The 27,105-nt window shown below is 37.9% G+C and overlaps 1 protein-coding gene and 1 non-coding gene across 7 annotated transcripts in view; one reads left to right on the top strand and one right to left on the bottom strand.

Moving 5' to 3' along the window:
* CLHC1 (clathrin heavy chain linker domain containing 1) overlaps positions 1-27,105 on the top strand; it is a 37,655-nt gene that overhangs the window by 9,809 nt on the left and 741 nt on the right. For 4 of the 6 annotated variants that reach the window (XM_043468574.1, XM_043468578.1, XM_043468575.1 and 1 more), the window contains 8 exons: positions 1,928-2,061; positions 2,416-2,617; positions 2,734-2,846; positions 3,221-3,305; positions 5,171-5,277; positions 10,690-10,864; positions 22,429-22,631; positions 25,700-25,879. In XM_043468574.1, coding sequence (XP_043324509.1) covers positions 1,928-2,061; positions 2,416-2,617; positions 2,734-2,846; positions 3,221-3,305; positions 5,171-5,277; positions 10,690-10,864; positions 22,429-22,631; positions 25,700-25,879 — 1,199 coding nt within the window. The remainder of the gene's footprint in view (positions 1-1,927; positions 2,062-2,415; positions 2,618-2,733; positions 2,847-3,220; positions 3,306-5,170; positions 5,278-10,689; positions 10,865-22,428; positions 22,632-25,699; positions 25,880-27,105) is intronic. The other 2 variants (XM_043468579.1, XM_043468576.1) reach the window with 2 other exon arrangements.
* Positions 10,207-10,279, bottom strand: TRNAE-UUC. Its single transcript has one exon. It is a non-coding gene; the product is annotated as a tRNA-Glu (tRNA).

The raw sequence follows: 27,105 nt of genomic DNA, 5'->3' as shown, positions 1-27,105 counted from the left end.
ACTATTAAAAGAAAGTGAAGTCACTCAGTCGTGTCTGACTCTTTGCGACCCCATGGACTGTAGCCTACCAGGCTCCTCTGTCCATGGGATTCTCCAGGCAAAAATACTGGAGTGGGTTGCCATTTCCTTCTCTAGGGATCTTCCTGACCCAGGGATCGAACCCAGGTCTCCCGCATTGCAGGCAGACACTTTACCCTCTGAGCCACCATTAGGTTGGTGCAAAAGTAACTGTTGTTTTTGCATTGTTGAAATGTGCTGTTTGATATTGGAATACATTCTTAAATAAATGTGGTTATGTTACACATCATTTTAATGTGCATTTCTCACTTTGTGTTTTTTTGCTAATGACATTGCTTGCTGTTTATTTTATATTTATTTTAGACTATGGAAATGATTTTAGACTAAAAATTCAGGTGATTTTCTTACTTGAGTTCAAAATGGGCCGTAAAACAGTGCAGACAACTCACAACATCAACAGTGCTTTTGGCCCAGGATGTACTAACAAATATACAGTGCAGTGGTGGTTCAAGAAGTATTTGCAAAGGAGATGAGAGCCTTGAAGATGAGGAGCGCGGTGGCCGGTCATTGGAAGTTGACCAGGACCAATTGAGAGCCTTCTTTAAAGCTGAACGCATGAACAGCTACATGAGAAGTTGCCAAAGAACTCAACATTGACCATTCTATGGTTGTTGGGCATTTGAAGCAAATTGGAAAGGTGAAAAAACTTGATAAGTGGGTGCCCCATGAGCTGACCAAAAATCAAAAAAATTGTCGTTTTGAAGTGTCTTCTTTTATTGTCTACAACAACAATGGACCATTTTTCAATTGGATTGTGATGTGTGACAAAAAGTGGATTTTATTAATATACAACAAGTGGCAATGACCAGCTCCGTGGTTGGACTGTGAAACTCCAAAGCACTTGCCAAAGCCAAACTTGCACCAAAAAAGGTCATGGTCACTGGTGGTCTGCTGCCTGTCTGACCCACTACAGCTTTCTGAATCCCAGCGAAACCATTACATCTGAGAAGTATGCTCAGCAAATTCATGAGATGCACCAAGAACGGCTGAAGCCAGCATTGGTCAACAGAAAATGACCGAGTCTTCTCCACAACAATGTCGGACTGTACCTCACACAACCAGCACTTCAAAAGTTAAAGGAATTAGGCTACAAAATTTTGCCTCATCCGCCATATTCACCTGACCTCTCACCAACCAACTACCACTTCTTTAAGCATCTCAACAACCTTTTGCAGGGAAAATGCTTCCACAACCAGTAGGGTGCAGAAAATGCTTTCCAAGAGTTCATTGAATCCCAAAACACAGATTTTTACACTACAGGAATAAACGAACATTTCTCATTGACAAAAATGTGTTGATTGTAATTGGTTCCTATTTTGATTAAGAGATGTGTTTGAGCCTAGTTGTAATGATTTAAAATTTATGGTCTGAAACAGCAATTACATTTGCACCAACCTAATAATATTGGATTTCTGGGCTCCAGAACTATGAAAGAACAGATTTCTGTTGTTTTAAGCCACCAAGTTTGTGGTATTTTGTGATAGCAGCCACAGGAAACTAATATGATTACTTAACAAAAATGATTTTTAAATTGCAAAGGTAATTTTCAATTAAAGGGAATGGACTTAGTACTTTGTGGCCAGATTATTCTGTTTAACATTTACAAATTTCCAGTAAGGTTATAAATCATAGTCAGTATAAGATTTTATTAATGCTTTGAAAGAGAATGGTTTCTCACTTATGAGGTTAGTTAACTTCTTAAGCATTGTTTTGTAAACTTTCACCCACATTCATAATGGTACAAAATGATAATTAGCCAAATTTAATAATTTAACCTTTTTTACTTTGAATGGTATAATTAAATAATTAGTTGAAAGAAACATATTAAAAAAGCCTTTCTGATTTTCAGGATGGGACTTATTGAAAATAATTCCTCAAAGATTCAATTGCAGATAAATGAAATGAAACAAGTCAGGGCAAAGTATGACACAAAAGAAGAACAACTTTGTACTTGCTGCAAAGAGCCTTTAAAACCTATTCCAGGTACAGTATTTTGTTTAAAATATTTGTGAGAAATTCCAGTTGTTTCCTTAGCATGTGGAATCTTCCCAGACGAGGGATCAAACCTGTGTCCCCTACATTACCTGGCAGATTCTTAACCATTGGACCACCAGTGAAGTCTCTTCATTAAGTCTTCAGTGATGATTTGTTTAAAACTTCCAGCCATTTAGAAATGTATGCTAAAATTCAGTAATCTACAAGTTCGTGCTGCCATCTCTTAATTATTTCTTAACACAGTCAACCATCTGACCTATTTTATTAATACTAAGACTTGCTCTTTGAGCACAAGCGTCCCGCACATGGCTTGTCTTATTTGATTTGTTCCCTTTCCCTTAGGCATGACTCTCCAAGAATCTGTCAGTTTGGATGCTCTCACTAAATACTTGAAACATCTTGAAGGTAAATACGCAGAAATTGAAGAACTTATGTCCAAAAAATACGTACCCATTCAGAGGAAGGCAGATTTAGATGAGGAAATGACTGTGGTATTAGAACGGCGAGATTCAACTGAAAATTTGAATAATGAATTACAGTTTAGGTATGAAAGTTGTGGCTATATTTTGAAAGTTTGAAGCTTTTATTTGTGTTGATTTTAATATTCCACTATTTGATTTTAGGTTCAGTATGTCATTAATGTTTTTTTTATCTTTATAGTCATCAAAGACTGCAGGTTATTTCACAAGCACTTACTTTGTGGGTAAAATCTGATAGGAGCAGATCATTTCAAGACATCGTGGAGAACATTCAGAAAAGTAAAGATTTACACGGTAGATGATCTGTATTTTTTTAAGTATCAGAAATAATGGAAAACATTTTGTTTCCCCTTGAAAACTAAAGAATGGGGCTTTTCCTAGGCTGAGTTTTAAAAATGCACTTACTTTTGTTAGGGCTCTGTTACCCCATGGGCTTCTTCCTTCAGCCGTTGGCAGATAATCTGTAAAGAGTAAACTTGGTTAACCAGGGAGAGAATACCTGAAAATCTACCTGAAAATAAGGAAGCAAGAGATGGGGAGGCCATTCAGTTTAGGAAGAGGTTGACACTGTTAGAACTATAGCATTAGATTGTTGGTATTAAACATTTATGTTTGTTGTTTTTATTGATTGATAACCTTAAGTTTCATGATGCTGTTGATATTTACAGATAAACAAGGCATTGTTGAAGAACTACTTGAAGAAGACCCAAGCAAGGCAAAAGAAACTGAAATTTTGCTGTACTTCATTGAAAGGCAAATATTTTAAAAGCTTTGATCTTCCTTAAGCTATTATAGCATTTATTTAATACTTGCTTAAATGCTTACTCAATATTTAGCATTTTTTAGCATCTTTTTGAGCTGTAGTCTCTAGTTTTTGTATTTTTTAAATGCAACTCTAGTAGATAAATTAGAAAATAAACTAGAATTTTTAGAATATAGATTCTTTATGAAAATAAATACCAGATTGATGGTCTCAGAGGTTTTATGGAAGATATAGCTGGACTATAGTGTTAAGTTTTATTTATATTTTTCTTGTATTCCCTAACCATAGACCTGATCTTACAAAATGTTTTTGAGAACATCTTCTTTTATTTGTTTATTTATTTTTGCCTGTGTCAATTAGGTGTTTGTTGCTGTGTGTGGGCTTTCTCTAGTTGCAGAGAGCTGGGGCTACTCTTCATCGTGGTGCATGGGCTTCTCATTCCTGTGGCTTCCTTTGTTGTGCAGCACAGGCCCTAGGGCACTTGGGCTTTGAGCACTTGCACTTCAGCAAGTGTGGTGTGTGGGCCTAGTTGGCCCTCAACATGTTGGATCCTCCTAGATCAGGGATCGAACTCATGTCCCCTACGTTAGCAGGTGGATTCTTAACCACTGGACCACCAGGGAAGCCCAGGAACATCTTGAATCAGATTATCCAAGCCAATTTAGTCCTTCTTTTCCTCATTTGTATCCTATGACATATTAGGAAGGCATATTTCTCTCTAATATGTATTACATTATTATATATTATATAGTAAATGCTTAAAGAGGTCTGACTTTATTCTTTTTAAAAAAATTTTTAAATTGGAGGATAATTGCTTTACAGTATTGTATTGGTTTCTGCCATAAAACAGCATGAATCACCCATAAATATATGTTTGTCCCCTCCCTCTTTTACCTCCTTCCCACCCCCATAAGACTTTATTATTTAAGAGGTTATTTCATAGGCTATGAGGCCAATCTATAATGAATATATGTAAAATTCCTAGTCTTCTATGTTAAACAGTTTTCTCTTGTTGATTTGCTTGTTGATATGATATAAAGACGGGGTAAAGATCATTTTGAGGGGCCCGAAAGCCTGGATTGTTTTCTCATACTCTATGCTTCTCTAAGTCTACCAGCTTCAGATATGAGAGAAAAACCCTGAGGATAAAAGTTTTATGTATTTTGCTTAATATTACTTCGGTGTTTTTCCTCCTCTGAGGTTCCACATTCATTTGCAACACTCTTTAAATCCTATTTGGCATAATTTTATTAATAGTCAGGTAAGGGTTGAGCTGGAGACATTTTGCCCTAGGAGGAGGAGTAGAAGCTTAAAGTTGTCTGAACTATTATCTTTTCTTCTTTCATTTAGTCTCACATTCAGTTAGGAGTCTGATTACTGGTGGAACAACTTATGCTTCTGAATACCAAGGACTCCTCTTGATTTTCAGCTTTGGCAGCCTTTGAATTCAATTAATATTTACCCTACATTGAGCCTCTAAGCAGATTGCCCTTCTTTCCCCTGGTTCCCCTCTTCTTCTGGAGATGATATGAGACGAAAAAAAAAAATCTGAGCTCATTATAAATTCAGTGAAGTTCTTTCCATTTCCTATGGATTGTTCTAAGTACTATAAGAATAAGGTATGTAATCAGGTTCAAGTCACGTGGCAGGTGAGAATCTTCTTCTGAAGCTACAAAAAATAATATTAGGGAAGGGAGTGAAAGAATATCTTAGAGAGTAAATGGATCTAATTGTAGTTTATTAGAGGTGCTTTTTTGTATTACTATCCTACTATGTTTAATTTGTATTAGACATTTCTAATCAGTTTTCTTTACTTTTTTTGTGTACTATTATATAATGAAATGCATGACTATAGGTTCAATGAATTAATCTCACTTGGGGAATATGAAAAGGCAGTTTATTTTGCAGTGAATGGTCCTAGAAGAATTCTTCACAACATTGGGACAGTGAATAAATTTAAGGGTAAGCATTTCTCTCTGAATCTTACATATATATGCTAATTATGTTTTTTTCCCCCTGATAGAATGGTATGAGTATTGAACTGGGAAATAAGATGTAGGCTCCAGCCCTATATCTATCATTTATTCAATTTCCTTACCTATAACATTAAGGAGTTTGATTAGATTTTCCAAATTAAGTTATGAAATATTTCAAGTGTACAGAAAAGTATGAATAACAGCAAGGATTGAGGGCAAGAGGAGAAGGGGGCAACAGAGGATGAGATAGTTGGATGGCATCACCGACTCAATGGACATGAGTTTGAGCAAACTCTGGGAGATGGTGAAGGACAGGGAAGCCTGGTGTGCTGCAGTTCATGGGGTCACAAAGAATCAGAAACAGCTTAGCAACTGAACAATAACAATTCACTGTCAAGCTTAAAAATGTTAATATTTTGTCAGGTTTGCTCCACTTCCTTTAAAAGCAGCTTTGTTGTACTGAGTCGACATATATTCAATAAATTGTACATTGTTAAAGTATAGTTTGTTAGCTTTTGACATATGTATCCTCCAAAAGTTCCCTCTTTGTCCTCAGTGATCCCTCTCTAAATCAAATCCCTTAACAATTATACAGTGGAAGTGACAAATAGATTCAAGGGATTAGATCTGATAGAGTGCCTGAAGAACTATGGATGGAGGTTTGTGACATTGTACAGGAGGCAGTGATCAAGATCATCCCCAAGAAAAAGAAATGCAAAAAGGCAAAATGGCTGTCTGAGGAGGCCTTACAAATAGCTGAGAAAAGAAGAGAAGCTAAAGGCAAATGAGAAAAGGAAAGATATATCCATTTGAATGCAGAGTTCCAAAGAATAGCAAGGAGAGATAAGAAAGCCTTTCTCAGTGATCAATGCAAAGAAATAGAGGAAAACAATAGAATGGGAAAGACTAGAGATCTCTTCAAGAAAATTAGAGATACCAAGGGAACATTTCATGCAAAGATGGGCACAATAAAGGACAGAAATGTTATGGACCTAACAGAAGTAGAAGATATTAAGAAAAGGTGGCAAGAATACACAGAAGAACTGGACAAAAAAGATCTTCATGACCCAGATAATCACGGTGGTGTGATCACTCACACTCATGTAGAGCCAGACATCCTGGAATGTGAAGTCAAGTGGGCCTTAGGAAGCATCACTACAAACAAAGCTAGTGGAGGTGATGGAATTCCACTTGAGCTATTTCAAATCCTAAAAGATGATGCTGTGAAAGTGCTACACTCAATATGCCAGCCAATTTGGAAAACTCAGCAGTGGCCACAGGACTGGAAAAGGTCAGTTTTCATTCCAACCCCTAAGAAAGGCAATGACAAAGAATGTTCAAACTACCGCAGAGTTGCACTCATCTCACACCCTAGCAAAGTAATGCTCAAAATTCTCCAAGCCAGGCTTTAACAGTACGTGAACCATGAGTTTCCATATGTTCAAGCTGTATTTGGAAAAGGCTGAGGAACCAGAGATCAAATTCCCAACATCCATTGGATCATCAAAAAAGCAAGAGAGTTCCAGAAAAACACCTACTTCTGCTTTATTGACTATGCCAAAACCTTTGACTGTGTGGATCACAACAAACTGTGGAAAATTCTCAAAGAGAATGGAATACCAGACCACCTGACCTGCCTCCTAAGAAATCTGTATGCAGGTCAAGAAGCAACACTTAGAACTGGACATGGAACAACAGACTGGTTCCAGACTGGGAGAGGGGTAGGTCAAGGCACTATATTGTCACCCTGCTTATTTAACTTATATGCAGAGTACATTGTGGGAAATGGCAGGCTGGATGAAGTAAAAGCTGGAAACAAGATTGCCGGGAGAAATATCAATAACCTCAGAGATGCAGATGACACCACCCTTATGGCAGAAAGTGAAGAAGAACTAAAGAGCCTCTTGATGAAAGAGGAAAGTGAAAAAGTTGGCTTAAAACTCAACATTCAGAAAACTAAGATTATGGCATCTGGTCCCATCACTTCATGGCAAATAGATGGGGAGACAGTGGAAACAGTGAGAAACATTATTTTTTTGGGCTCCAAAATCACTGCAGATGGTGACTGCAGCCATGAAATTAAAAGACACTTGCTACTTGGAAGAAAAGTTATGACCAACTTAGATAGCATATTAAAAAGCAGAGACATTACTTTGCCAACAAAGGTCCATCTAGTCAAAGCTTTGGTTTTTCCAGTGGCCCTGTGTGGATGTGAGAGTTGAACCATAAAGAAAGGTAAGCGTTGAAGAAATGAACTGTGATGTTGGAGAAGACTCTTGAGACTCCCTTGGACTACAAGGAGATCCAACCAGTCCATCCTAAAGGAAATCAGTCCTGACTATTCATTGGAAGGACTGATGCTGAAGCTGAAATTCCAGTACTTTGGTCACCTGTTGCAAAAAACTGACTCACTGGAAAAAACCCTGAAGCTGGGAAAGATTGAAGATGGGAGGATAAGGGGATGACAGAGGATGAGATGGATGGATGGCATCACCGGCTCAATGGACATGAGTTTGAGCATGCTCCAGGAGTTGGTGAAGGACAGGGAAGCGTGGTGTGCTGCAGTCCATGGGGTCGCAAAGAGTCGGACACGACTGAGCGACTGAACTGAACTGAGCTGATCCCTCTTTCCCACTACTCCCTCCCCGTCACTGGTCTCCCTCACAAGGCTTCTGCTATCAATCACCAAAGATTAGTTTGCATTTTCTAGAATTTCATATAAATGAATTATAATGTAGGTATCCTTTTTTTTTTTTAATCTACTAAACCCCAAACAGGAACTGCTTATCTAACTGGAATAACCAGTCTTAGTTCAATTCTTTACAAGAGACTTCTAATATTCCTAGAAATAAGATGTTCTAATGATCAATTTTAAAATTACTTGTTACACAGTATACCACAAACCATAATCTGAAATCACAGAGCAACATAAAAATAAAGACTGAAAAACAAAAAAACAAAACCAAAAAGTTTAAGTGTAAAATTCTTTTGTTTATATTTTCAAGTTTATTTCAGAAACAGTGAGAAAATTACTTTCTGTTGTTTTTTTAAAGGCACCCAGTATGTGGTGATTTGTTACAGGAAGTCTAGGAAACTAATACAATGTGCAGTGTGTATGTGTGTATGGGGGGTGCATATAGCTTCCACAAATGCTTCCAGAGATATTCATCTTGCTCTTTTTACTCCACACTTGGGACCTTTCCTGCCATACTACATAAGTGTGCAGTTATCTTTGGAGATGGCTAATGTAGTAGTATTCATGCACTCTCCAGATTCAATTGAAAATAGAGGCTACAAATTTACTGTTTCCTTGGGCAGGAGAAATTGTCTTGAAATTATTGACAACCTTTTTAGGGTGGTGGTCCACTATTGTTTTTCTTCACTTTTTCCCTGTTCTATAAGACAGCCAAATGCACAAGAAGTTTAGTAGGTATGCTTTTTTGACCGATTTCTTTTTTTTTTCCATTTATTTTTATTGGTTGGAGGCTAATTACTTTACAGTATTGTAGTGGTTTTTGCCATACATTGACATGAATCAGTCATGGATTTACATGTGTTCCCCATCCTGAACCCCCCTCCCACCTCCCTCTCCATCCCATCCCTCTGGGTCATCCCAGTGCACCAGCCCCTAGCACTTGTCTCATGCTTGACTGATTTCTTGCACTGAGCATAATTATTTTGGAATTCATCCATGTTATTGCATCTATCAATAATTTATTCTTTTTCATTGCTGAGTAGTGTTCTATTCTGTGAAAAGAAATGCTTTATCAGATATTTTCTACCAATTTGTGGCTTGTCTTTTCATTTTCTTAACAGTGTCTTTCTTAGAGTAGAAGTTGTTCATTAAGTTGAAATCTAATTTATGATTTTTTTATGGATTAGGAATTTAGTGTAGTACCTAAGAAATCTATGTCTACTCTGCAGAGATTTCTCTTCTATTTTTCCCCCTAAGGATTTTATAGTTTTAGGTTTACATTTAGGTCTATGATCCAGTTTGGGTTAATTTTTATATATGATGTGAGGTATGGGTTAAAGTTTTTCTTTCAAAGTTTATTTTTTGCTGATAGCTATCTAGTTATTCCAGGATAATTTATTTAAAAAGACTTTCTCCGCTCATTTACCTTTGTACCTCTGTGACAATCAACTGATTGTCTATTCTGTTTCATTGATCTGTTTATCTTGAAGCTTGTACTACACTGTCTTGATTAATGTAACTTTATAGTAAGTCTGGAAATTAGATTGTGTTAGTCTTCAAACTCTGTTCTTCTTTATCAAATTTGGTTTGGCTATTTTAGGTCTTTTATATATTTCTGTTTAAATTTTTGAAGTCAGCTTGTAAATTTCTAGGAAAAAAAATCTACTAGAAATTGCATTGAATCTATAGTTCAACATGGGGAGAATAGACAGTGAACAATACTGAATTTTATGACCCAGTGAATCCATAAACATGGTCATCTCTCCATTTTTGTTTTTAGGTTTTTAAAAAAATTTAACGGTGTTTTATAGGTTTTAGTGTTTGTTTTTTTAACATTGAAATGTTCAATTTTTACTCAGAAATTTTGAGACATCTTGCAAGTAACCAGGAACTCTTTCTTTGGATGTGCTCTCAACTTAGTATAAGTTAAAAGTGATAACAATTTTTAAGTGATATTGGTATTTTCCTGAGTTTCTTCCTCTTCTCCTTTTGTCTTGGTCTACTCAAATTATAGATTGCAAGTTTCAGTAAAAATCAGTGCTTGCAATTAATGCTTAAATAGTATAATTACCAGTGAAATTGAAAAACAGCCAACTTTTACCCATTTACTAGGTATGTGGATCTTACTCTAAGAAATTCACCAAAACTAGATTGGTGATAACTTACTGAGTGTTTCGTAGAATCACAAAATATTAAGTAAGACATTAAGTGAGATCCTAGTTCCCTGACCAGGGATTGAACCTGGGCCCACAGCTGTGAAAGCACTAAGACCTAACCACTGGACCACCAGGGAATTCCCATCTTTCACCTCCTTCTGGAGGCTCTAAATAGATTTCCATTCCATGCTGCTCTCATAACTTTTAAGTCAGCAATCTTTGGCATTCCTTGACTTGTAGACCCATCTCTCTAATCTCTGCCTTGGTTTTCACATAGCATATGCTATTTAGTTGTCATTGTTGTTCAGTTGCTGGCATATCCAACTCTTTGCAGCCCCATGGACTGCAGCACACCCAGCTTCCCTGTCCATTATCCAAAATATAAAGTTTAATCCACAAGCATTAGTTAAAAATTACAAATGTTAGTATATAACTTTAGATTAAAATTTTTAGAAAATGATATGAGATGAAAATAAGAATGTGAAGTAAGAAAAAGTAAATTATTACTTAAAAGTATTTGACTGAAAACCTTTTCTTCTCTTTGTAGCTATTGGAAAAATTAGAGGAAAACCTTCCCCGTTACTCTTATTTTTTGAGGCTGTCTTTAGCATAAGTCATGCTTTTAGACATCCTGTTGATGCAGTGCTAACTCTGGAAGGAATCAAGTGTGGATTATCTGAAAAACGTTTAGACTTAGTCATCAACTGGGTCACCCAGGAAAGGTAAGCAAAATTACGCTTTTAACTTAATTTTGAAATTTGCTTGATAAAGCATTTATCAAGCATTTGCTTGATAAAACATAAAAAAGTTCTCAAAATTTTAATGGTTTTCTTATCAGTACATTATTTGAGCATTTATTTCAGATCTCTATTGTAATTTATCCAAAAGTATTTACTAAGCATTCATGGATGGAGTAATAAGGCTTAGTCACAATGAGCTCAGGCCAGGAGTTGCCTCAAGGCAATTGACAAGATGATTTGTGACCAGTTATTGGAGTATGGAAGTTGATTAGTAAGGATAGAAAAGGGTTGATCATATCATGCTGCTCAGAGGGATAACTTTATTTCAGACAGGCTATGGATACATGTAAAGGATAAGCCCAAGAGAAAACTTACAAGCAGGAGGGATGTGAACCAAGGTAACATTTAAAAGAACATACAAACCAGCAAGCACAGGCAGGAGGTAGCTTCTTGGAGCTGAGTCTTGGCACAAATTGGCAGACTTGTACCAGGGTTCCCTTGGATTGGGTTCCCTGGAACCAAAGCCTAAGACAGGAATTTGGGTGTTCGTGAAGGATGACTTCTCAAGAAAAACCTGTAAGGGACTGAGTGAAGCAGAATAGGGAAATGCAAAGAGCCAAGCAAGGATGTGACCTTAGGCAAGTATTGAGCTATTACAGAGGGATGCCTCTGAAGCATCAAGCGCATCACAGAGCTGTTCCCACTTGTGGGAAGGGGCCAGGCTTCCCTGCTTCTCCATCAGTTAGTCAAGGGCTGTGGACTGCCTGGATAGAGTGGGAATACATAGCTTTCTGGGCATGGTGGCTCCCACTAGCCCTGGGTAATCCCTTATGGAAGGCAAGCACCTGTGAGCCACTGGCAGCCAATACCCAGAGCAGCTGGGGAAGAGTATGCTGACTCAGTAAGGAGGATTTGGGCAGGACACCAAAACAGCATCTGCCTTAGTCAACTGTTTGCATAATACAGATCTATTTGCTTTTCACATTAAGTTCGCTCCATCCAGGCACAGCTCCTCTAGGATTCTGTGGTGATAATTCTTGGGGAAACTTATAAGAGGAGGGTGAGCAGGATGAATTATAGCCCTTGTTACTAGGTCCTAGGGCTGTAATTTGCTTTTTTATAGCTTTATTGAGATATAGTTTATATATAATAACCTATATGTATTTAAAGTGTACAATTTGATTGAGTTGTTTAAAAACAGCATTATGGAGATATAATTGATACACAGTAGGCTGCACATATTTAAGGTGTGTAATTTGACAAGTATTGACATACGTATTGTTGTTGTTTAGTCGCTCAGTCGTGTCTGACTTTGTGATCTCATAGTCTGTAGCCCACCAGGCTCCTCTGTCCATGGAATTTCCCAGGCAAGAATACTAGAGTGAGTTGCCATTTTCTTCTCTAGGGGATCTTCCCAACTTAGGGATCAAAGCTAAGTCTCCTGCACTGCAGGCAGATTCTTGACTGCTGAGCCACCAGGGAAACCCTGTCTTGTCATATGCATGCATGCTTGAAATTATCAGCACAATCAAGATACTAAATATATCCACAACTCTCAAATGTTTCCTTCTGTCCCTTTGTAATGCCTCTTCTTTCCTTCTACCACATCATTTTACCCTCCTTCCCATCTCTAGATAACCACTGATCTACTTTATATTATCCTAGTTTCATTTTCATTTCCAAAAATTATATATATTATATATTGAAATCAGACATTGTATATTCTTTTTTTTCCTTGGTCTGGCTTCTTTCACTTATAATTACTTTGAGATTCATCCATATTAATTGATACTGGTTATTTTTCTTCTCTATCACCCATTTTAGAGTCTTCTTACTTGTATTTCTTTTGGTCTTGATGGCTTGTCTGATAGAATGACTGTGGTTACCATGCCTTTATCAAACCATGTTTTTTTTATTATTTTATGTTGGAGTACAACTGATTAACAATGTTGTGTTAGTTTCAGGTGTACAGCGAAGTGATTCAGCTATGCATGTACGTGAATCTATTCTTTTTCAAATTGTTTTCTCGTTTAGAAACCATAGTTCTTGATTTACCCACTAACTGTGTTCAGTTGGCATGGGACTACCCAGAGATATAGCAGCAGATCACCTGTCACTTGTAACAGACAACATTTGTATAACAAATGTATAGCATTTGAAAAACAGCTATTGGGTTGTGCTAAAGATGGAGTATTTATCCATGGAGTATCAAAGACTGTAACAAGAAATGCTCATCATGAAACTGTATTCTGACAGACTCACCAAGTCACAAGGTCAGATGGGCTCAGAAGAGTCCATCCAAAATCAAGTATGACCAAGATCGTGCTCAGTCAGGCCCAGAGCACCCAAGTAAGCTTCATGAATAAGTGGCCCAGACCCCATGTCAATTCCCACCATCTTATGGGTACTGATACTGCTTCTACAGCTTGTGACTAAGGGCTCATGCAAGGGTGGGGTTACCTAAGAAGAGCAGAAAGGAGAAGGAAAAAAACCCAAACTTTGTTCCTGGAAGGTTAAAATGGTGTCTAGGTGATGCCCCAGGTAAATAGCAGGGAGGACACAGCTCACCCATCAACAGAAAATTGGATTAAAGATTTACTGAGCATGGCCCCGCCCATCAAAACAAGACCCAGTATCCCCCTCAGTCAGTCTATCCCTTCAGGAAGCTTTCATAAGCCTCTTATCCTTCTCCATTAGAGGGCAGACAGAATGAAAACCACAATCACAGAAAACCAATCTAATCACATGGACCACAGCCTTGTCTAACTCAGTGAAACTATGAGCCATGCCATGTAGGGCCACCCAAGATGGACATGTCATGGTGGAAAGTTCTGACTCCAAAATGTGGTCCACTGGAGAAGGGAATGGCAAACCATTTCGGTATTCCTGCCTTGAGAACCCCATGAACAGTATGAAAAGGCAAAAAGATAGGACACTGAAAGATGAACTCCCCAGATCGGTAGGTGCCCAATATGCTACTGGAGATCAGTGGAGAAATGACTCCAGAAAGAATGAAGAGATGGAGCCAAAGCAAAAACAACACCCAGTTATGGATGTGTCTGGTGATGGAAGCAAGGTCTGATGCTTTAGGAGCAATACTGCATAGGAACCTGGAATGTTAGGTCCAGGAATCAAGTAAATTGGAAGTGGTCAAACAGGAGATGGCAAGAGTGAACATCGACATTTTAGGAATCAGCAAACTAAAATGGACTGGAATGGGTGAATTTAACTCAGATGACCATTTTATCTACTACTGTGGGCAAGAATTCCTTAGAAGAAATGGAGTAGCCATCATAGTCAACAGAAGAGTCTGAAACATAGTACTTGGATGCAATCTCAAAAATGACAGAATGATCTCTGTTTGTTTCCAAGGCAAACCATTCAATATCACGGTAATCCAAGTCTATGCCCTGACCAGTAATGCTGAAGAAACTGAAGTTGAACGGGTCTATGAAGACCTACAAGACCTTCTAGAAGTGACACCCAAAAAAGATGTCCTTTTCATTATAGGGAACTGGAATGCAAAAGAAGGAAGTCAAGAAACACCTGGAGTAACAGGCAAATTTGGCCTTGGAGTACAGAATGAAGCAGCGCAAAGGCTAATAGGGTTCTGCCAAGAGAACGCACTGGTCATAGCAAACACCCTCTTCCAACAACACAAGAGAAGACTCTACACATGGACATCACCAGATGGTCCACACCAAAAAGAGATTGATAATATTGTTTGCAGCCAAAGATGGAGAAGCTCTATACAGTCAGCAAAAACAAGACCAGAGGCTGACTGTGGCTCAGATCATGAATTCCTTCTTGCCAAATTCAGACTTAAGTTGAAGAAAGTAGGGAAAAACCACTAGACCATTCAGGTATGACCTAAATCAAATCTCTAATGATTATACAGTGGAAGTGAGAAATAGATTTAAGGGACTAGATCTGATAGACAGAGTGCCTGATGAACTATGGACAGAGGTTTGTGACATTGTACAGGAGGCAGTGATCAAGATCATCCCCAGGAAAAAGAAATGCAAAAAGGCAAAATGGTTGTCTGAGGAGGCCTTACAAATAGCTGAGAAAAGAAGAGAAGCGAAAAGCAAAGGAGAAAAGGAAAGATATACCCATTTTAATGCAGAGTTCCAAAGAATAGCAAGGAGAGATAAGAAAGCCTTCCTTAGCGATCTGTGCAAAGAAATAGAGGAGAACAATAGAATGGGAAAGACTAGAGATCTCTTCAAGAAAATTAGAGATACCAAGGGAACATTTCATGCAAAGATTTTGGCACAATAAAGGACAGAAATGTTATGGACCTAACAGAAGTAGAAGATATTAAGAAAAGGTGGCAAGAATACACAGAAGAACTGGACAAAAAAGATCTTCATGACCCAGATAATCACGGTGGTGTGATCACTCACACTCACCTAGAGCCAGACATCACATCCTGGAATGTGAAGTCAAGTGGGTTTTAGGAAGCATCACTACGAACAAAGCTAGTGGAGGTGATGGAATTCCACTTGAGCTATTTCAAATCCTAAAAGATGATGCTGTGAAAGTGCTGCACTCAATATGCCAGCCAATTTGGAAAACTCAGCAGTGGCCACAGGACTGGAAAAGGTCAGTTTTTGTTCCAATCCCTAAGAAAGGCAATGACAAAGAATGTTCAAACTACCGCAGAGTTGCACTCATCTCACACCCTAGCAAAGTAATGCTCAAAATTCTCCAAGCCAGGCTTTAACAGTACGTGAACCATGAGTTTCCATATGTTCAAGCTGTATTTGGAAAAGGCTGAGGAACCAGAGATCAAATTCCCGACATCCATTGGATCATCAAAAAAGCAAGAGAGTTCCAGAAAAACACCTACTTCTGCTTTATTGACTATGCCAAAACCTTTGACTGTGTGGATCACAACAAACTGTGGAAAACTCTCAAAGAGATGGGAATACCAGACCACCTGACCTGCCTCCTAAGAAATCTGTATGCAGGTCAAGAAGCAACACTTAGAACTGGACATGGAACAACAGACTGGTTCCAGATTGGGAAAGGGGCAGGTCAAGGCACTATATTGTCACCCTGCTTATTTAACTTATATGCAGAGTACATTGTGGGAAATGGTAGGCTGGATGAAGTAAAAGCTGGAAACAGGATTGCCAGGAGAAATATCAATAACCTCAGATATGCAGATGACACCACCCTTATGGCAGAAAGTGAACAATTAAGAGCCTCTTGAAAGAGGAGAGTGAAAAAGCTGGCTTAAAACTCAACATTCAGAAAACTAAGATTATGGCATCTGGTCCCATCACTTCATGGCAAATAGATGGAGGAACAGTGGAAACAGCGAGAAACTTTATTTTTTTGGGCTCCAAAATCACTGCAGATGGTGACTGCAGTCATGAAATTAAAAGATGCTTGCTCCTTGGAAGAAAAGCTATGACCAACTTAGATAGCATATTAAAGAGCAGAGACATTACTTTGCCAACAAAGGTCCATGTCAAAGCTTTGGTTTTTCCAGTGGTCATGTATGGATGTAAGAGTTGGTTATCAAGAAAGCTGAGTGCCAAAGAATTGCTTTTGAACTGTGGTGTTAGAGAAGACTCTTGAGAGTCCCTTGGACTGCAAGGAGATCCAACCAGTCCATCCTAAAGGAAATCAGTCCTGAATATTCATTGGAAGGACTGATGTTGAAGCTGAAGCTCCAATACTTTGGCCACCTGATGTGAAGAGCTGACTCATTGGAAAAGACCCTGATGCTGGGGAAAATTGAAGGCGAGAGGAGAAGGGGATGACAGAGGATGAGATGGTTGGAGGGCATCACCGACTCGATGGACATGAGTTTGAGTAAACTCCAGGAAATGGTAATGGACAGGGAAGCCTGGCGTGCTGTAGTCCATGGGTTCGCAGAGTCAGACACGACTGTACGACTGAACTGAACTGAAGTGATGCCAACTTATCTCTTCATCTTTCAGCATGAAGGGTTCTCTTTAAACTAATGATCATTATATGGTACTATATTCTCAATAGGTAGAATACTTGGATCTGGGAAATAAAGAGTGGCCCTAATCAACCAGCACTCCCAGGAACCTGCTTGGAGAGTGTGTTAGTCAGGGTTCTCCAGAGAAACAGAAAAAATAACATAAGAAATGGACTCATGATTGTGGAGGCTGAGACGTCCCCACATCTGCAGTTGGCAATCTGGAGACTGAAGATAATCAGTGGTTTAAGTTCCAATCTGAAAACTGGCAGCCTTGAGACCCAAAGGCAGGAGAAGACTGGTTTCCCAGCTAAGTAGCAGGCAGGAAGAGTTCCCTTTTACCTGAGTGGGCGTCATCCTTTTTGTACAATTCAGACCTTCAACTGAATAGTTGAGGGCCACCCATATTCAGGAGAGCAATCTGCTTTACTCAGACTGCCAATTAAATAAAGTGTTACTCTCTTTAAATACATTCTCACAGACACATCCCAAATAATATTTGACCAAATACCTGGGTCTTCTTTGTCCCAGTCAACTTGACACATAAAGTTAACCTTCAGCACAGGGAGTTTGTGCTTCCCATGCCTGCAGCTTTAGGCTCTGTGAGTCTGGAATTCCTGATTATCGTGAGAAGGTAGGACTGTTGCTAGACAACAGGGAAAAGGGGAATAGGTTTGGTAGACTCTGTATGCCCTTGAAGAGGGCATGATATCTCGATTTGGGTGTGTCATTTACTACATGGGAAATTTTTTAAAAACTTTTAATTTTGTGTTAGAGTATGGCTGATTGACCATGTTGTGATAGTTTAGGTGGACAGCAAAGGGACTCAGCCAGACATACACAACTACACGGGGCATTTGTAAGAAAAGGAGTGAGATAGGATAGGGAAGGGGAAGGACCAAGCAAGGATGTGAACTCAGGTAAAGTCTAGGATTAGCCAGTATTGTAGGGATAGAGCTATGGAGCACAAGGCATAATGCAAAGCTGACTATTGGACTGGCTTTTTGTGTCCTTTACTAGTCAGTCATCAGCTTTAGATTACAAGGGGGTTGAAAAACAGGCTAATTTTCTGGGTGAGGTGGTTCCAGTTTTGAGGGCAGTTTGGAGAAGGAGGCAGCTATGAGCTGTCATTAGTCAGCTGGAGATGAGGCACTGGCACAGTAAAGGGGGCCTGAGTGAGGCACCAAAACTGTGTCCACCAGTTTATGAAGATCAGTCTGGAAATAGATACCAGCTCCTTTTGTGGTGTCTATGTGGGCAGGGCTTGGGCCGTGAGTATTAGAAGGGAGAATGACAAAAGGTCTCCCTGTCATCTCTCTAGGAGCCATAGCCTGCTCATTTTGCAGCCTAGGGGCTATGCTTTTTTGGCCCTAAATGCATAGGGGCAGAATACATATTGGAGAGTAGTTATAATTCTTATATTTAAGAAGGATATCATAAGGGAGTAGATGGACAAATGTTAGCCCTCCCTAAATAACAAATCCATAACTTAGAAATGTCCCAAACATAAAAAATGGCAAGTTTGCATATTACTACCTACTGCTACCTATTTCAAATTCACATGTCCCTGCACAACTGAGGACAGTCATAAATCTGTCCTGGATTGATCGCACTATTGTTTCCCATTGCAAAGTACCTTCTTCTCACCCCATCATGTTATGCCTTCAGTTACTTTTCAGATAATAATTATTCACATAATAACTATGTTCACATAATCCCTGTTTTAGAAGTCGTCTTCATACATGTACCCTTCTTTGCCTTTTTTCTTTCTTTGCCTGGTTACACTTCTGCATTCTCCACAAAAAGTGCTTGTCGGGGAGTGCTGGTGCAGGTGCATCAAAATGCGTGTTCATTTCTCACATCTGTCACCTGGTGCAGAGACACTTCCGACAGGACTGATTTCCTTACATATACTTGGGCCATTCTACCTCTTAGTTGTAAGAATTTAAACTCTTATGCAGTTCCCTGAGTGCATAAAGTGGGAAAATACCACCACTTTTTTTTCCCAAAGTATTCATATTTCTGTATTTTCTGGGCATACCATTGAGCATAAATGTCTTTATTCTAAATAGGACAATTTGATTTAACTCTAGAGCACTTATAAGCTAATTAACATTGTTTGGATTTTCCATGTTTGGGGTTTCTTCTATTTAGATACCTTAGTTTAGACACTATAAAAATCATTACAACTTTACTTCATACCATATATGGATGTGAGAGTTGGACTATAAAGAAAGCTGAGCGCAGAAGAATTGATGCTTTTGAACTGTGGTGTTGGAGAAGACTTTTGAGAGTCCCTTGGACTGTGAGGAGATCCAACCAGTCCATCCTAAAGGAGATCAGTCCTGGGTGTTCATTGGAAGGACTGATGTTGAAGCTGAAACTCCAAAACTTTGGCCACCTGATGTGGAGAGCTGATTCATTTGAAAAGACCCTGATGCTGGGAGGGATTGAGGGCAGGAGGAGAAGGGGACGACAGAGGATGAGATGGTTGGATGGCATCACCAACACAATGGACATGGGTTTGGGTGGACTCTGGGAGTTGGTGATGGACAGGGAGGCCTGGCGTGCTGCAGTTCATGGGGTCACAAAGAGTCGGACATGACTGAGTGACTGAACTGAACTGAACTGATATTTGCAACAATTGATTTTAAAATGTTAGATTTCAGTCTTCTGGCAGTATTTTTATTTTTTCTTAAGCTTTGATGGAACTATGTGGTAAAACTATGCACTAAAATTAGAAGACTGTGGATAACTATGGATTAAACCTATTCATACATTCCAAGTCTCCATTATGAACTCATAGAAACAAAAATCTGAACTTTTTCCCAAAAAATGATTGGATGAACTACTATTGAAAATATGCTACAAATTGAAAATAAGGCAAAGCCTTTTAAGAGTATGAACTCAATATATTAGTTTATAGAAAAAGCCTTTAGATTATTTATAAAGCATCATAAATTATGTACATACTTATGAAACATACCATATAGAAAGAGGGATTCCCAATGATTTTTAATGAATTAATCATTAAAAATGTATGAAGATAAGCTGCACTTTATTTAATCTACATTTTTTCTTAATCTTTATTTAGATAGAATACTGTTTTTTGTATATTAGAATGTTTCCTTTTTTTTGGATCCAGAGATGATAGAAAAGAATAAAGGCAAATCACACTTTTTATTCTTACCCTCTGTCCCCTGATCTCTGACTCTGATAACCTGGCCTTTACCACACAGCTGCCTTTAAAAGTGCTTCAGTTCTTTTCCTGAAGCTCAGCACAGAGCCAGCCCTAGAGCAACCTGGGTTATAGAGTAAACTTGGCTCTCTTAGTCATTCCTACCGGGAAAAATCTAATCACTTGACCCACAAAGCCTAAATTTAAGAAATGGTTCTTTGTTGGTGTTAATGTCTCCAAATTGCAGATGTTGCCCCTGGAAAGGAAAAATACCTCTAAAATATTAACTTTACAAACCCAATCCTGTAAGATAACAATAAATGAATATCATGCATAGATTTGGTGATTATATATTACCTTTATTTTGACTTCCGAAAAATTTACAGCACTGGGGTGGGTAGCCTCTCCCTTCTCCAGGGCATCTTCCTGACCCAGGAATCAAACCAGGGCCTCCTGCATTGCAGGTGGATTCTTTACCAACAGAGTTATCAGGGAAGCCCACAGTCTGGCTTATAATCAAGTATACCTTAGTTTACCTGTGGAGTTAAGCATGTTTTATTTATTAGTCATTTGTATTCCCCAGAGCTAGTCTGGTCTCAGGTCCACTTTCAGAAGCCTTTGAAAGAGCCACCTTTAGAGCTGGAAGCTGCGGTTGGAAGAGCCAAGGAGGGGCTTTGTGTCAGTCGCTCTGTCAAGTCTGACTCTTTGCAGCCCTTTGGACTGCAGCCTGTCAGGCTCCTCTGTCCATGGGATTTTTCAGGCAAGAGTACTGAAGAGGGTTGCCATGATGAGGTAATTAGGGGGAGAAGAAGGGGAGGGAGCTTCCCAGGCTCATTTCTCAGCCTGGTCCAGGGTGCCTCTCTTACCCCCAGGGCTAGCATCCTTACTTTTCTTCCCCTCCTTTTCCTTCAGGGCCAATCCCATTCTTTTGGGGCTTGATCCTCCTCCTCCCTTTGGATAATTTTCTTTTTAATCCTACTCTTTGCTTCTCATCATCCTTTTGGAAAGTGACAAGCGAAGACAGTCTTAGTCTCAACTCTGGCCTTCTCTCAGGTGGGACAGCATTGTGAGGGTGACCACTGAAAATAATGTAATAAATAGTATTAATAAGAGAAATAAATACTAAAGTACTTATATTTTCATGTTGCTTCAGTAACGTAGTCACTAAAAACAACTGAAATAATGACTTGTTCAGCCTCAGGAAATGCTGTGACTGTAGCTACCAAAACCCGTATTTTGGTATTGAAATGTGGAAGTCAGGGAATTCCTTACAACGTAATTAATTTGTACTCAGAACCTGCCTTTTGATTTTAGACCCTCCTCTCTGCTGTCCCCACCAGTAAACACATAGGGCTTTATCTATCTAATTTTCAATAAAGAGACATTTTGTAGGGGTTTCAGAATTTCATTTTATTATTATTGGTGTTTTATTACATATATGCAGACACTAATATTATGTGATTAATATTACATAATTAATATTAAATAATATTCTGTAGCTATTAAATAAAAATTTAATTAAAGCACAATTTCAGTACAGCCAGTAATTAGAAGTGGTTTCTTTAGTCATATCCAAATCTTTTTTGGCTTATGCTTATAGTTTCTATCTTCCCTGGTGGCTTAGATGATAAAGAATCTGCCTGCAACTCAGGAGACCCAGGTTCGATCCCTGGGTCAGGAAGATCCCCTGGAGAAGGAAATGACAGCCCACTCCAGTGTTCTTGCCTGGAGTTACTGTGTAGTACATATGATTTCCTTCAACTGTGTATGAAGATGGTGCACTACAATTGATGGAAAGTGAAATCTATTTAGTCAAACCATCTCAAAAGAACTGCTTCTTTAGTCTCTCCTAATAGACACAGTTAAGTTCATTTATGCCCCTCCACATTGTTTCCTCCAAATCTATAACAATAAAAAACAAAACACTGCTGTCATACTTTCTATTTCGCTTTTAGTACTATATAGTGCTTGCAAGATGTGATGCTAATTTCAAGCTAAAAACTTTGTCACTGTCTCTAACCAACACTTAATAAGTTCTTACATTCTACAGGGTTTTGGAAACTATATAACAGCTAAGAACATTGAGAGCCTCAATTAGGAAAGAAGTTTTGTTTACCTTGAAAATTTAAACCCCACCAGTCTTTTCAGGAGAGTTTTAACCTTGTTTGTAGATTTTTTAAAAAGTTGAGCTCAATTTCACCAAAATGACTTCCCCCAAAGTAAGACATGCTGATTGTTTTTGTTCTTGTGATTACATCTTAAATATGTTTAATTTCATCAATTGCCTAACTTGGGATTCTTACAGACCATAGAAAATCCAGTTCTACTGTGCTGAATTTTCAAATATTTCATTCTCATCCATTCATTAAGAACTCACTAATATGTGCCCTATTGATCTGCTTGCTCTAGGCTGACATTTTCTGAGGAGGCTGGGGATGTGATTTTTGATTATGGGGAGCAGGATACTTATAATAAGGCCAAATGTCTGGCTTTAGCTCAGATTATCTACAGTGAATGTGGCTTGCACAAGAAGGCTCTTCTTTGCCTATGTAAACAGGGTCAGATTCATGGGGCCATGGAATACATACAACAATTCAAGGATTTTACTTCTGGTAAGTGAAAAAGCCTTTTATTTGTATATGTTCATATTCTGGACTTCAGTTGTAAGATCACCCACGATATTATTTGGACTTACATTGTAAAACTTGCTTTATATATACTGGTAAGTAGATTTCTTTAGTAATTTTTAGTGAAAACAGATAAGCTGGAACTGATTGACTTTGATGCCAGACTTTCAGATACATTATGTATTTCCTCAATACATAGACATTTAGTAAACTTTAGATATTTGGACCATGCTATTTAAGAATTTAAAAAAACATATATAATTTCTGAACTATAATATAAGCGTTAAAATTAGTGAAATAATGTTGATTTTAAATGTTTAAAACACCTAGGTTGCAGCTAAACAATGATCTGAGAGAATGGAGGACCTTAGAGTGATCCTAGTTGAATGAGCTAATCTCTTACTATAGTCTAGTTCAGCATTAACCTTAATGTACAGGCAGTCCTGACAAATCCCCATACCCCAGGCCTGTGTCAATCCTGATTTTGCAAGCTATGTACTCCAGTTCTAAGAAATCACAAAATGGAACAAAATAAAGCACTTTTAGGTTACATTTTTTCCAGGTAAACAATCTTTTATGGTTGTTGAATCTAATCATTTTTGAAGAAAAAATTAACTTTTACTTAGGTTTTTAAAGTTATTAGTTTTTTTCATGCATTATGTAACAGCATGCCTGATACAGTTAGTGTAATAATAGCTTAGTCCACCTTTTTATATCCCTGTCTCACTTAAGCCTTATGTTAACTCTGTGAACTAGGTTTTGTTATTACCCCTATTTTATAGATGAAAAATAACTATGTGTTCACAGAGAGGTAAGTAATTCGCCTGTATAACGCAGCAATGGATCAGAATCTAGCAAGAGTAGTTATGACATAATATTTGTTGAATGAATAATTATTTTACTATTTAAATTATACAGATTCAGTTTCTGTTTTATTGTTTTTCCTTAAAATTATTTTAGTCAAGGTTTAGGCATGAAATGTAAGTTTTAATTACTCTTGGAATTTTTATTGAATGAAATGTGAAGCTTCTTTTTTTGCTTGCAAAATTTGCCTCACATGAGTACATAGAAATACGATTGACTCATTATCATATTATCCTGTTCTTCTAGTAACACATTACACTAGAAAATAATTAAATTCACAATCAGCTCTCCATATTCATGGGTTTCACATCTGTGGATTCTAAGAACTCTAGATTGAAAATATTTGAGGGGAAAAAATTCTAGAAAGTTCCACAAAGCAGAACTTGTATTTGCTGTGCACCAGCAATTATTTACATAACATTTACATTGTATTTACAACTATTTACATAGTATTTACATTGTGTTAGGTAACCCAGAGATGATTTAAAGTATATGGAAGGATGTGCGTAGGTTATATGCAAATACTATGCCATTTTGTGTAAGAGACTTTTTATATGAGACTTGAGTATCCTCAGATTTTGGTATCTGCAAGGGGTCCTGCAACCAATACCCCATGGACACCAAGGGACAACTGTATATTGTTCTAATTTAAGAAATAATAATACTCCTATATAATTAGAATCTTGGTACTTATCCTCAGAATTTATTTAGCACAGCATCATAAGATAATAATAACCTGAGGAAAATTAAGCTTAGAAGGTAGAAACAATGTTTGGAAGATTCCTTTGCTTATTTTACATTTTAGTGACAAACAGCCACAGCTTTCCAAAGTATCATCCTTGGCCTTCGGGGACATTTGTTGCTGTTGTTCAGTAACGCAGTCATGTCCGACTCTTTGTGACCTCACGGACTGCAGCACGCCAGGCTTCCCTGTCCATCACCAGCTCCTAGAGCCTGCTCAAACTCATGTTCATTCAGTTGGTGATGCTATCCAACCATCTCATCCTCTGTCCTCCCCTTCTCCTGCCTTCAGTCTTTCCCAGCATCAGGGTCTTTTCTAACGAGTCGGCTCTTCACATCAGGTGGCCAAAGTATTGGAGCTTCGCCTTCAGCATCAGTCCTTCCAATGAACATTCAGAACTGATTTTCTTTAGCATTGGATGGTTTGGTCTTCTTGCAGTCTGAGGGACTCTCAAGAGTCTTCTCGAATACCACAATTCAAAAGCATCAATTCTTTGCCTAACCCTAACCCTTCTTTATGGTCCAACTCTCACATCCATACATGACTACTGGAAAAACTATAGCTGTGACTATATGGACCTTTGTCAGCAAAATAGTGTCTCTGCTTTTTAGTATGCTGTCTAGATTTGTCATAACTTTTCTTCCAAGGAGCAAGCTTCTTTTAATTTCAAGGCTGCAGTCACCATCTGCAGTAATTTTGGAGCCCCAAAAAATAGTCTGTCACTGTTTCCATTGTTTCCCCATCTATTTGCCAAAAAGTGATGGAACCAGATGCCATGATCTTAGTTTTTTGAATGTTGAGTTTTAAGCCAGCTTTTTCCACTCTCCTCTTTTACCTTCGTCTAGAGTCTCTTTAGTTCTTTTCCACTTTCTGCCATAAGGGGACATACTCAGTTTGTTAATACTTTCTGGTTTGAGAAGAAAATGGTCTCTCTGAGATTTAGACTGTCAGCTTTCCATTTACATTTACAAATCAAAGAAAACAAAAACAGTAGTTATAAAAAAAAGTCTTTTGTTCCAAAAGGAAAATCTGACTCATAGTGCATCTGTTTTAGAAGGAAAAATTCTTTTTGTCCTGCTCCTCTACCCACTTCCCACCAATGATTTCTAGAATAAAACTGAGATCCAAAAGATTAAGTGACTGATCAAGCTATGATTAAAATTCAGGTTTCTTGATTATCAACCTGATCTTTTTTTTTAATGCCACATTTCTTTTCATGACAATTTTTTGATAAATTTTTGCTTGTACTCTTTGTTTAGGTAGTTTTCCTTTGTTTTTTCCTCTACTGAGTAGGATTTTTTTTTTTTTTTGATTGGAAATAGTAATGTTGAATTCATTGAGAGCTTTGGAAGGATTGGAAAACGAAGAGTTGATTGGCAAAGATAAACATTAACTAGTCCCACATCATATTAGGATGTTGAGATACAGTTTTTCATTTTGCTTTTAGATGACCTGAAGCAGCTAATAAAGTTATGTCCCAACATTGAATTGATTCAGTGTCTCACTAAAGAATGGAATGGGAAACCACCATATTTATCTTTTGGTCTTGCTGTACTTCACCTGTTCTCTGTAGACATGAGAAAAGTTGGGATTAAGCTACTTCAAGAAATAAGTAAAGGTGGGAAAGGTAAGTGAAGTAAAATGTTGTTGTAGAAGAAATAGTAGTGAGTTATTTAAGGAAAGGTTCAAGATTATTATGTTTGAGTTAACTCTGTCTTCCTCAGAGTTCTTTCTTGGCATGTTGCTGCTGCTGCTGCTAAGTCACTTCAGTCATGTCCAACTCTGACGACCCCATAGACGGCAGCCCGCCAGGCTCCCCTGTCCCTGGGATTCTCCAGGCAAGAACACTGGAGTGGGCTGCCATTTCCTTCTCTAATGCATGAAAGGGAGAAGTGAAAGTGAAGTCACTCAGTCATGTCTGACTCTTAGCGACCCCATGGACTGCAGCCTACCAGGCTCCTCCGTCCATGGGATTTTCCAGGCAAGAGTACTGGAGTGGGTTGCCAGTGCCTTCTCCGTCTTAGCACATTAGGTGTTTATAAAGATTACCACATCTGTTGGCAATAGTGTATATTTGTTGAGAGGATTAGAAAGAAGAGAGATTCTTTATGAAGCTTGAGGAGAACATCATAATAATTATAAATGCTATGACTACTCTAAAAACTTTATATATATTAACATGCATATATTTAATAATTTTTATATATATTTTAGATGTTATTTAGACAAACTTTGTTTCTTGTTCCCAAAATAAATATATATGTAAATATTATTTACATGTATCATTTACTTTGAATCTCACTCTGCAGTGCAATCAAGAATAATTAGATCTCAATTTTTTTTTCCTTTCTCTAATTTAATATAGAAATTTGAGCCGATACCTTGATTTTAAATTATTACATGGGGCCAAAGAATGAAGAGTAAATTACATGAAAACATATTTGGGAAGATAATTTAGAAATTATCATTATAGATATCAACTAAAATATTTTGTTTGATAGAAAAATAGTAATCATGGTAGGAATAAAATAACAGTGATTACAATATCCTGAATAGAAATCCTCATTCATCAAATATCATAAGTAATGAAGGTAATAGAGGAATGAGTTCCATAAATAGTCCCAAAGAGGGTGACTATAAATGATTTTAAAAAGTAATTATGAAAATAATTTCTTTTTTTATAAATAATATCATTAGTTTTCCTTAATAAACTAAATCCTTCTTTTATTTCCTTTAGAAAAACATTTGTTATAGAAGCCTCATCATTAAAAGGTCTCTGTCTAGAGGCTGGATGGAGGTTTTACCAGAGATTTTTTAAAATCCTTAGGTTAGCACTATTAGGGCATTTATGAA

The sequence above is a fragment of the Cervus canadensis genome, chromosome 5 (assembly GCF_019320065.1).
Source record: "Cervus canadensis isolate Bull #8, Minnesota chromosome 5, ASM1932006v1, whole genome shotgun sequence".
Taxonomy (NCBI): domain Eukaryota; kingdom Metazoa; phylum Chordata; class Mammalia; order Artiodactyla; family Cervidae; genus Cervus; species Cervus canadensis.
Note: the sequence above shows the minus strand (reverse complement) of the source record. Positions and strands in the feature narration are given on the sequence as shown.